General features: G+C 36.5%; 2 protein-coding genes across 4 annotated transcripts in view; one reads left to right on the top strand and one right to left on the bottom strand.

The window, feature by feature from the left end:
* Positions 1-8,011, bottom strand: part of LOC137980029 (coiled-coil domain-containing protein 175-like) — a 35,337-nt gene extending 27,326 nt beyond the window's left edge. For all 3 annotated transcript variants that reach the window (XR_011118427.1, XM_068827353.1, XM_068827352.1), the window contains exons 1-9: positions 7,853-8,011; positions 7,633-7,718; positions 6,596-6,707; positions 4,649-4,701; positions 4,229-4,311; positions 2,764-2,841; positions 2,510-2,564; positions 1,577-1,675; positions 1,334-1,389 (exon numbers count right to left, since the gene is read on the bottom strand). Coding sequence is in view for 2 of the 3 variants with exons in the window: in XM_068827353.1 (XP_068683454.1) it covers positions 1,334-1,389; positions 1,577-1,675; positions 2,510-2,564; positions 2,764-2,841; positions 4,229-4,311; positions 4,649-4,701; positions 6,596-6,707; positions 7,633-7,718; positions 7,853-7,928 (698 nt within the window). In the remaining variant the exon portion in view is untranslated. The remainder of the gene's footprint in view (positions 1-1,333; positions 1,390-1,576; positions 1,676-2,509; positions 2,565-2,763; positions 2,842-4,228; positions 4,312-4,648; positions 4,702-6,595; positions 6,708-7,632; positions 7,719-7,852) is intronic.
* Positions 8,012-8,121: 110 nt separating this feature from the next.
* The window catches only part of LOC137980031 (cilia- and flagella-associated protein 36-like), an 11,747-nt gene continuing 9,868 nt past the window's right edge, over positions 8,122-10,000 (top strand). The window contains exons 1-2 of the mRNA XM_068827356.1: positions 8,122-8,386; positions 8,514-8,578. Coding sequence (XP_068683457.1) covers positions 8,284-8,386; positions 8,514-8,578 — 168 coding nt within the window. The 5' untranslated portion in view covers positions 8,122-8,283. The remainder of the gene's footprint in view (positions 8,387-8,513; positions 8,579-10,000) is intronic.

The raw sequence follows: 10,000 nt of genomic DNA on the forward strand, positions 1-10,000 counted from the left end.
ATCCTAAAAATAAATTGGTACGAGCGGTTTCAGAGCAAAAATAGAGAACGAAAGATTCACATTTGAACGCTCACGTTGTCGTCAAACCTCAAATTTGGTGATTTCACGTCGTTGTTGTGCAGAGAACCGCACGTTTATGTGCTAAAATGCGTGCCGCACGTGTAACACGATTATTTTTCCTCTTTTAACCAATGAAATTGTTGTTTCGTGACGTTCTTGTTGACCACCGCGTCGTAGATCTTAAAGTCCCTAATTATGCGGATCCGCATCGCCGCATCCTGTCAGATGCCATGCATTCAAGAATCAAAACACTACGAAGAATTAGTTTATATCTATGCTTGGTATCATTACTTGTATTTTGCATAATTAAATAAATCTGATTATTCTTTATAAACAAATTAATTTCGGGCTAGCTCCTCAGACCTTCGGGCTAGTAACCTCAAGTAATAGCTTGCCCGAAGGGCAACCTCATCTTTTCATTTTCGTCGCGCCCTGAAAAGTGTCATTTACTATGTTGTTTTGGTGGCAAAAGTGGGCATGAATTTTGCATTGTCATTCCAAGATCAATGCATTCTAGAATTGAAGTTACCGTACTCACATTGCATTATACAAAAAAAAAATATTGAATACTCAAGGGGACATTTTTTAGTTTTTCAGTGCATGTAGATGTTGTTTTATGCAATATGGCCCCCATCGACAAGTAAAATAATCCGGTGTCAGACAGATAATTTGAGTAAAAAGTGCTACTATGACCAAAAGATCAATTCTTCCTTTTTCTTTGGATTTCAAAACTATGCCAGCTAAACAATAAGTGACCCAAGTTTAAATTTTAACTGGAATTCTTCTGTTTAATGGCCTGCAATTACTAACTTTAGAATCTGGAGAGAGCTGGATCGAGGAGAAAATGATGTCAAAGATTCACTAGTTTAAGAATGCAATGTGTATGCGGCTGAATTAAGTAGTATGCAGCACGGCAGTTTCAGACATTCAGACTTTTAAACAAGTGTGTTTTGCATATATTCTAATAAGCTGCATTTACATGCTGAAACGTATAGCTAGTGTCTGAGTAAAGGACGTCAGTTTTCCCTTGATCCAACCCTCTGAGGCCCAATCGGTCAGTTTGAACGTGAGTAATGGTGGACCGTGAAATCAAAAACTAAACACTCAAAGTAAACAGCCTTTAGATAAAAATCAAAGCTCAAAAATGTTCAGCTATTTTAAAATCTCAAGAAAAAAAGCAAGCAGGAAGTGATTTTTCGATCATAGTAGCACTTTAACACAAAACTACTGTGCAGTCACACAAAATGCACATTAAATTTTAAGTTTAACTTACTTTCTCTTTTCAATGTTTAACTTCTTCTGCTCCTCAGCCTTCTTCTGGGTGTCAGCCTATAATCAAGATTTGATTTTATAAGAAATAATAGCTACATTAATTTTACTCTTTTTTTTTTGGTTTCCAGACAAGCTACATTGTAAGTTTAATTGCCTCAGTATCAATATTGAGATATAAGCACATCATTTTGAACAACGACTTTTAGAAGTAGCAGAGATTGCAGAATGAAGAACAAAAACTTACTACAGACTGCTTTAGTTTGTCTTTCTCCAGCCTAGCTTCCTCTCTTTCATAAGCTAAGTCTTCTTTCAGCTGAACAATGGAATCTTCCAGGTCAATGATCTATATTTAAAATTAAAAGCCTTAATATTTATGAAGTGAGCTTAAACTCTGTAAAACAACTACTAAATCACCAACTGAAAATAATCATTTCACATTTAACTTAGAACTGTTATCATGACAAAATCAGAGCACATCCAACTAAATCAGTCAGTCCTTGGCTGAGAGGTCAACATTAGCAGAGTGAATCAGACTTTCTGTGAACAATAATTGGGCAACGGTACTAAATTAAAAATCTAAAGACTTCTGCATATTTTATGCCGTCGCTTAAAAAATATCTTGCAAATAACTTCTAGGTGGGACTTGCCTTTGTGGGTTATCTTTCAAAATTTTGGGGTAAATATATTTGTAATGATCGGACACTATCTTTATAGACTTATTTTCAGATTTTAAACCACAAGTCAGTATGGGGACTGGCAGTAACATCATAGCACGGTGAATTTTGAAACTGTGTATTAAAGTCATACACTAGTCAGGTGTGAGATGAAACTGGTTGCTGTAGTAGCATGAGAATTTCGTTCCAATACAAAATCTTGCAACAGCACCATGTAACAAAGAACCACATACTTGTTCTCCTAGTGGATTGGAATGGGGAGTGCACAGAATATTCATCATTAGAGATATCCCTTTAACACATAATCAAATTACTTAACTGGGAGTAAATGTGATATGTATCATAGTGATTTCATTAACAAGTAGTTATCCCGGTATGCATGGAACTTTCTGCAAGTTTTCTCATGTATCCATTACCATTTATTTTTAAACATGCATGTAAATGGGCTGGATGTTTACTGTTCCCATGCATAACAAATGGCAGGATCAAAATCTCGCACTCACCCTTTTATATGTCTCTCGCAGTTTGTCACGAGTCTCATTCAGAGTGATTTGCTTACTATTAAAAAGAGATGCAAAAATATTAGAAATATTTCATAACATATTGATCAATGACCAATAAAATTATTTCAATAATCAATGTTCACTAATATTTTATCAAATAATTATTTCTACTTTTTAAAATGCTATACATTATTATTTTGGTCTTAAGAGTGCTAGAAAAATTCTTAATCAGGAAGTAAAAAATTATGGATTACCTAGCCTTGTCAGCCATCTTTTGGTTGAGAAGTGCAATAATCTCATCATGTCCACTTTGCATTTCATTACGTTCAGGCCTAGAAATAGAAATTCAAGGAGTGAATAGTGTCATGCAAGCAAGATATGGTGTGACATCCTCGCTCATGCCATTGATATTTATTTATTACAAGCCTAACACAATATTAAATTACCATTAATACATGTAATATCATAATAGCTAATTTTAGTTTACAAAGACATGCAAGTGATCAAACGAAATTAAGTTACATGTAGATGTTATTTCTGTCAATGACTTGGTGACTTAAAGCATGATTTAAGGGTATTCAGCATTTATTTAATAATATTCTTGTTATGTATCTACATACATTGTATGTCCACTAATTCCAGTCAATGCATTACGTAACAGCTCTAATACACTGTACACCATATAATTAATTTTTATGTAAATTGATCCTAACTCAATTAACATAATAAAGCTGAGTTGGGTCATAATCTAACACAACAGCATGCTGTAGTTCTTGGATGTAACATACATGTATTACTGTCTACTATCAAACAGGCTCTTCAAGCCCAAACTGGGAGACTCTTTGTATGAAACACAAACATGAACTAAAGCACTTAGAAATTAGGTTGATTCATTTGTTTCTAAACATTGAGCTAGAAATCTTCTCCTTTTGGCCTTGTGCATTGCTGTCATTTTGGCTGATACCCATGAACACTACCTGTCTTTCAGAGCAATCTCTCCCATCCTCTCCCAGCCCATCGCTGGGCACCTTCTCCCTCTCTTTTTCTTTTCGGCACCCACTCATTTCAAGACTGCTGCCTAAGAAAACTTTTTCCGGAGCCCTTCGGGCTTCCAACATTAAAAGTTTTTCAAGAGCCCAGAATTAATTAATTAAAATGAGGATGAATCACCTCGAGATATAAAGTTAGGCGGCCATTCGTGCTACTCGTTCAGAAATTTGGTCGACTGTGCTCGCAAATACTGTAAGGTGCCCCAGGTGACCGGGTGACCATTAGGCAGCAGTCTTGCATTGGCAATTTTAGGTTGCGTTCATCATTTGTTCCTTGTGCGTGTGACTCAGGCATGACCACCTTGCTGCCTTCAGATTTTTTGAGTCAGAGGGTTTCACCCTGCTCTCTTTCTCTGACTTCTATAATAATAGTATGTTGCAGAAGAAAGCACCAAACTTACCCATGGATAAATCTTGTAAACACTGATGTTTTCTTATGGTTAATATTTTTAACAAAAAAAGACAAGGATTGATGCGCTTACAGTATAAGATCAAATCTTTTAGCCAATAAAATTGAAAAAAAATCGTCTACTGTAAAGCCTCGGAGAAGAAACACTAAAAAGTCTAGGTTTAAAAATGACGCCATTCTACGTCACAGTTGTGTCATCATAATCTGTCTCACAACTAAATGCTTCCATCTTATTTTAATTATCTTTCCTAAAAAACTTACTCTAGTTTTGCATTTTCTTTGGCAAGCTCTTGGTGCCTTTTCTCCAAAGATTCAATGTTTTTTATGATCGTGTTTAGCTGGGTCTAAAAGGAAATAATAATTCAAACTCAAGGTTGTGACATTAGAGAACTGAAATTTAGGTGCTTTGAAAATATTTTGTCCTAGTTTTACAACTTTGAAAAGGTATTTCACAATCTGTGTTTCCATCCTGGTGTCACATTAGAAGGTGATTCATTCATGAAAAGTGATATAAATCTAAATTAGCATGACAAGTACAGAGACGGCAATTACGAGGACAGAGGAGCTAATGTTATCAACCCTACTACATTTGGGCCCAATGATTGTGTTCAAATGTCATTCAATTGCCATAAATTTTTGGATGAGTTCAATTTTTTTACATGTAATACTATTTGAAATTACCTTAAGTCTCTTTATTTCTGCTTCATTTGACTGTCTTGCTGAATGAACAGCAGCTGTATAATAGGAAAACACTTGTAAGTTGTTACTTTCCTTACAGCTCCCTGTGATAAATAAAATCACTTCCTTTTTTCCTTCAGATTTTGAAAGTGTGTTTGCTTAATTAATTAACACCTGACTGGCAAAAGGTTGAGCCTTGATTTTTATTCAAAGGCCATTTACTTTGAGTGTAAGTTTTGGATTTCATGGTCTGCCATTACTCACATTCAAAACTGACCAATTGGACCGCAGAGGGTTGGATCCAGGGAAAAATTATGTCATTTAGTCACAAGCATAAAATTTTAGCATGTGAATGCAGCGGCATACACATGCATTGCATTCTTAAACTAGCAAGCCTTTGACGTCATCTTCTCCTTGGTCCAGCTCTCTTAAAATCTAGTAATGGCAGACCATTAAATAGGAAAATTCCAGTTAAAACAAACAGATGCCTTAATTTTTTGAAATCAAGGCTTAAAAGTTTGGTCGCTTATTGTTTAGTTAACATGATAGTTTTGAAATCCAAAGAAAAATAATAATTGATTTTTTTGGTTATAGTCACTATGGCACTAAAGGAGTTCAAATTCCAGTCAATAATCTCGTTATTCACTGTCATTAATCACATTAATTTTGCCATGACAGTGAAAGTTGCATCAAGTCCAGAAAACAACAATGTGTATTAATGTGAGCTAATACACCTTGATCACTCAGCAACCTTTTTGGAGTCTGTGTGGAATATAAAGGCATTGTCTTTGCATTGTCTTTGCACGTCTCTACAGCCTCACATTGAATGAGAGGTCATATGTACAAAATCGTTTGTTTGCACATTGAGTGATAAGGGTCTCTCGCAACGTTGCATATAAACAAACTGTAATTTCAAACAAAAATTTAATGGTTAATTGGATTTGAACATAAGAGTCCAAATGCTTATGAAAGGTGCAGTAAATACATGTACAAGGAAACATTCAATTATTTCACATAATTAATATGTAAATTTAAGATTTGACCATGGTGGTTAGGATCACACAACAGGCCAGTCTCCAATTTTGAGGGTGCTCATGCAAAGTTCAGGTAATAATCCTGTATGGGAAGTGCATGTCGAACCATACTCTTTGCAAATAGAGTACAGATTCTTCACTCATTTGAACATCTGCTAGTAAGAGCAAGGATGGCACAAACAGTTAGAGAGCAGCCTTGGCGCAAGAAGTCCTGAGTTTGATCCCTGGATCTCATATCCTTGCTTCGACTTCTTTCCTTTCAGTGTACATGTAGCTTAAGTAGTAGCTTTAAATACCCATAAAACGGAGCACTGATGGAGACAAGGGAGTAAAAATGAGCGCACCGTCGGCCTAAGGTTTGTCAGTTGAATTACTGTTATGAGTCATCAACGTTAATTATATGGTCACTTTAATCAGCAAAGGTTTTGTAAGAAAGAGTTTAAATCATACATTGTATATCTGAGACAACTAGAAAGTTTGACTATTGATACATGGGTTGCAACTACAAAGGAAGCACTTCCCCTCTTAATCGTTTTAAGATTGCGAGTGCTGATTGCGAGTGTTGATCTAAGAGGTTAGCTTGCTGATAGCCTGTGAGCAAGCTATCAGAGTGATAGGGGTGGTGAATGGTGCCTCCAAAATCTTGGCACTCGCAAATTTTTCATCTGATCTCAAAATTTCAAGAACTTTTGCGAAGAGTCTTGCAGTCTCGTTTGTATTGCATTTATATCAGTGTGAAGTCTTGCATGTTTTGGTCTCAGTCTTGGATTCACAAATAAGCATCTCAGCATCTCAGCAAGTGTCAGATTTTACCTTTCATCACCTCTAGTGGTGGGAGGTTGTTCCTTCCACCCACCACTCCGAAAACTTGCTCGCATGCTACCTTATTGATATCACTGTATCCAAGGGGGAATACCTTGTATCTCAGATTTAATATCACCAGGAAGGTACTGTAGCTTGTATCTCAGAACACTAGCTGTGATTGTTTCCGTCTCCAACAACTCGTGCAGTTTCATTCTTTCTGTTTCCTGATAAACAGAGTAACAATTTAAAATTTTTGGTTCATAATTGTTGGAATCAGTCTTAGCTCTAACTCAGTGAGGAAATGGTATTTAAAAGCTATAGTGACGGTACTGATAGAGGGTCAGAGGCACATACCAGTACTAGACTGTGAGTCACTGACCCTCGTTCAACACCTTTGCAGTATTTTAGTGTGAACCTAAGCAAATTCAATGATCACTAAAACTCGACAAGGCCTGATAAAGCAAGCCTCTAAACAATGACCAGCTCTTCAATACTCCTGGACACCAGAGGAACTGTCTGTCAATCAATGGGTGACCAAGATTGTTGAGTGTTGTCATGTGGAAAGAGGAAAGAACATGAACAGTACTCAGGGGCACCCAACGTCACTTTTCGGAAAATATCTGTTCGGAAGACGATTTGAGATCTAGAATTTTCGGATCATTTGTTGTAATATTTCTTGCTTGCCTGCCTCTCCTAGGATTTTTGAACATCTAAAAAATGGTATAATTGCCCATTTTAAACGGATTTTTACCGTAAAAAGGTCATGCACCTAGAATTTTCGGGAGCCTTTTTTCTGGCTGAAATTTTCGAAAAGGTAAGCTTTGATCCCTATAATTTTCGGATCACTAGACTTTCAGCTAGGAAATCCGAACAGATAAAACATTTTTAGGGGATAAAAATATGCCTATATCTTGCGTTTAAATACGAAAATATATGTTTAACAAAGCGATGTTATGTAGTTAAGACCTATATTCTCGTTGGGTGCCCCTGAGTACTGGCCCGAGGTGTTCTCTTTTCACGAACAAAAAGTCAAAACTAATGAAAGTAGCCGCAATATCACCGGTCGCCAGCACTCCTTGGCCGGGGGACAGCCAAGTCGCCAGGCACTCCAGCTTGGCCTGTGCTGGAACTGAAAACCTGGAAAATTACCAGATCCTTGAGAGCTTTTATAACAACATCGACCCCAGAGGTATCCACTGCTTCAATGCCATGCTTGCTTCTTCTCATGTGGTGCCCTGAGAACATGAAATAGCGGAAGAAAAATCCGACAAGTTAAAAGATTTAGATATTAGTTAAAGCCAATTGAGGAGAGTTTGTCAGAATTCGCAAAGCTCTTTAAACGCCCGCTAGAGCTTAAGGAGATTTATACCGAGTTCTTGTAGTTTCTCGACAGCACTGTTCACGAGAGGTGTTATTTCCGAAGATTCAGATCTTCGTTTTAACATCTTGCCGTTAAAACAGAAGCAAAAGTTGGCATAGGTACAGCAATGTTTTTAACGACACATAAACGTGACAACCGATGGGGACTTGGTTAAGAATCCCATTTTTCCTAAGTAGGGTAGGGTCAGACGAGTTATTCCTGGAATGACGTTTTCTTACGCACCATTAATTTTTGCGTCAAATAATAATTTTTGCATCAAAACAATAATGAAATGACAACGATTGGATTTAAATAAATTTCTGTATTTGTCTATCGCATTTTTTAAATTCAACTTCTTCCCATAAACTATGAGTCGGCGCCTTGGCCCTCCCTAGAAAGTGATAATGATTTCATAATATTGAATCATTCAAGGCAGGAAGATGGCGGAAGGAGAAGAGTTTGTTTTTGATGCTGTTATCGGCTTTTTAACCTCTCCAATATGGAATTATCCTGTTCGTACATTTATTGAACAGAATTCTCTAGGTATAAGGAATTTTCAGTTATATTTGCATATGTTTTTCTGGATTGTAAATGTGGTAACAGAGTGTAAGTATTTCGAGGGATTTAATTTCGATGGCACTACTTTGTATTATTTCCTTATTTTCATCAGTGTTTGATTCAGAGGGTGCAAATCATGAAGAATACCAAAAAATACACAGTACCTACAAGAGCATGGTGAGTGCATGAAAGAGGTTGCTTAATTCTGTGAATACTGCTCTTCAACCAAGACGTGAATCGAAGTAATTTTCGTGATAGAGTTTGTTGTGTGATCTTGAAAAGTCTGTCTCCATGGAATTGCATTCGTTTATACCGGTCACATAACATGAGCACTTTAAAAGTTATTCTTGGCCAAGTCAATCTCATAGCCAAGGAAGGCACAATGACCTCGGTAATCGTGCGTTATTTAATTCGAAAGTGCTGAATCATACAACATTTTTTTTATTTTTCCATGTATTTTCTGTTACAATGCATTGGATTAAAATTAAACACACCATTAGGAAATTTGGCATCAAATATTAATTTTATGACAAGGGCGATAACAAGCATTTCAAGCCTTTAAACATTTCTTGTTAGATGTTGTTTTTCAATGATCGGCAAATTCACGATAATTTATTATTTGCTATAGTTTTTACCAAGAAATCATAGGAAACTCGGAAAAACTGTAGACGCCCACATTCCCGACAGTATGTCAAAATTGAGACATGCCTCTAAGGATGTCAGGTCAAAGTTCATAGCTAAGTATTGTTTCATTGTCTTATTTTTCTTTTATACAAGGCTTTAAAATTCAACTTGAACCCAGAGGAAAACTCAGAACTGCAACTAAAAAAAAATTGCAACTTCCTTTCCAGTTTCTATAAATGATTGATTGTCAAAATATTTAGTTACAGGAACACAGAGCTCAACTTGACAGGAACTTTGCCACTATAAAAATGATTGGTTACAGATGCAAATTGCTCGTGCATACGTATATACATAGAGATTTAGTACCATAGACTTGGCATGAGCTATGAGTTTGAACTTGAATTAAGTCAGGAGGTTTTACATTAATATTATTATTATTGCTTTAGGTTAAAACAGGTGATTGTCCAACAGTTAGACTCCTTTGATTTGACTATTGTTTGTAGCTCTAGAGTCATGTGGTCTTATCATTTAGTCTTCCATTTAGAAGGTTAATTCCCAGTCTACCTCTCATGCTGAGTAACATCCTTCAGAGTCATAATGTGAAACTGAGCCTACAGTTTTGACTCCTTATCCATTCATTTTGCAAATGAAAGGACAAAGACAGCACTTTCTCCTCAGTTATTTTAAGACTCTGGACATTGGCCAGCAAGCAGTTTGAGTGGGAGACCTCCTGCACAAAAGTCCAGTGTACTCTCAACTGAACCAGCTGGGCCCGGTTGTTCGAAAGCCGATTAACGCTAATCCCAGATTTAAAAATTACCAAGGAGTTTATTTCTCTACTCCCAAATGTTGTACAACAAAAATCAAAAGAAAGATGCACTTAAAAGTTGAAAACATTTTACCAAAGTTTATGCTAGTCCTGGATTAAGTTAATCGGCTTTCGAACAACGGGGCCCTAGTCTTTTGGAACAGTAA

This window comes from Montipora foliosa, chromosome 12 (genome assembly GCF_036669935.1).
Source record: "Montipora foliosa isolate CH-2021 chromosome 12, ASM3666993v2, whole genome shotgun sequence".
Taxonomy (NCBI): Eukaryota; Metazoa; Cnidaria; class Anthozoa; order Scleractinia; family Acroporidae; genus Montipora; species Montipora foliosa.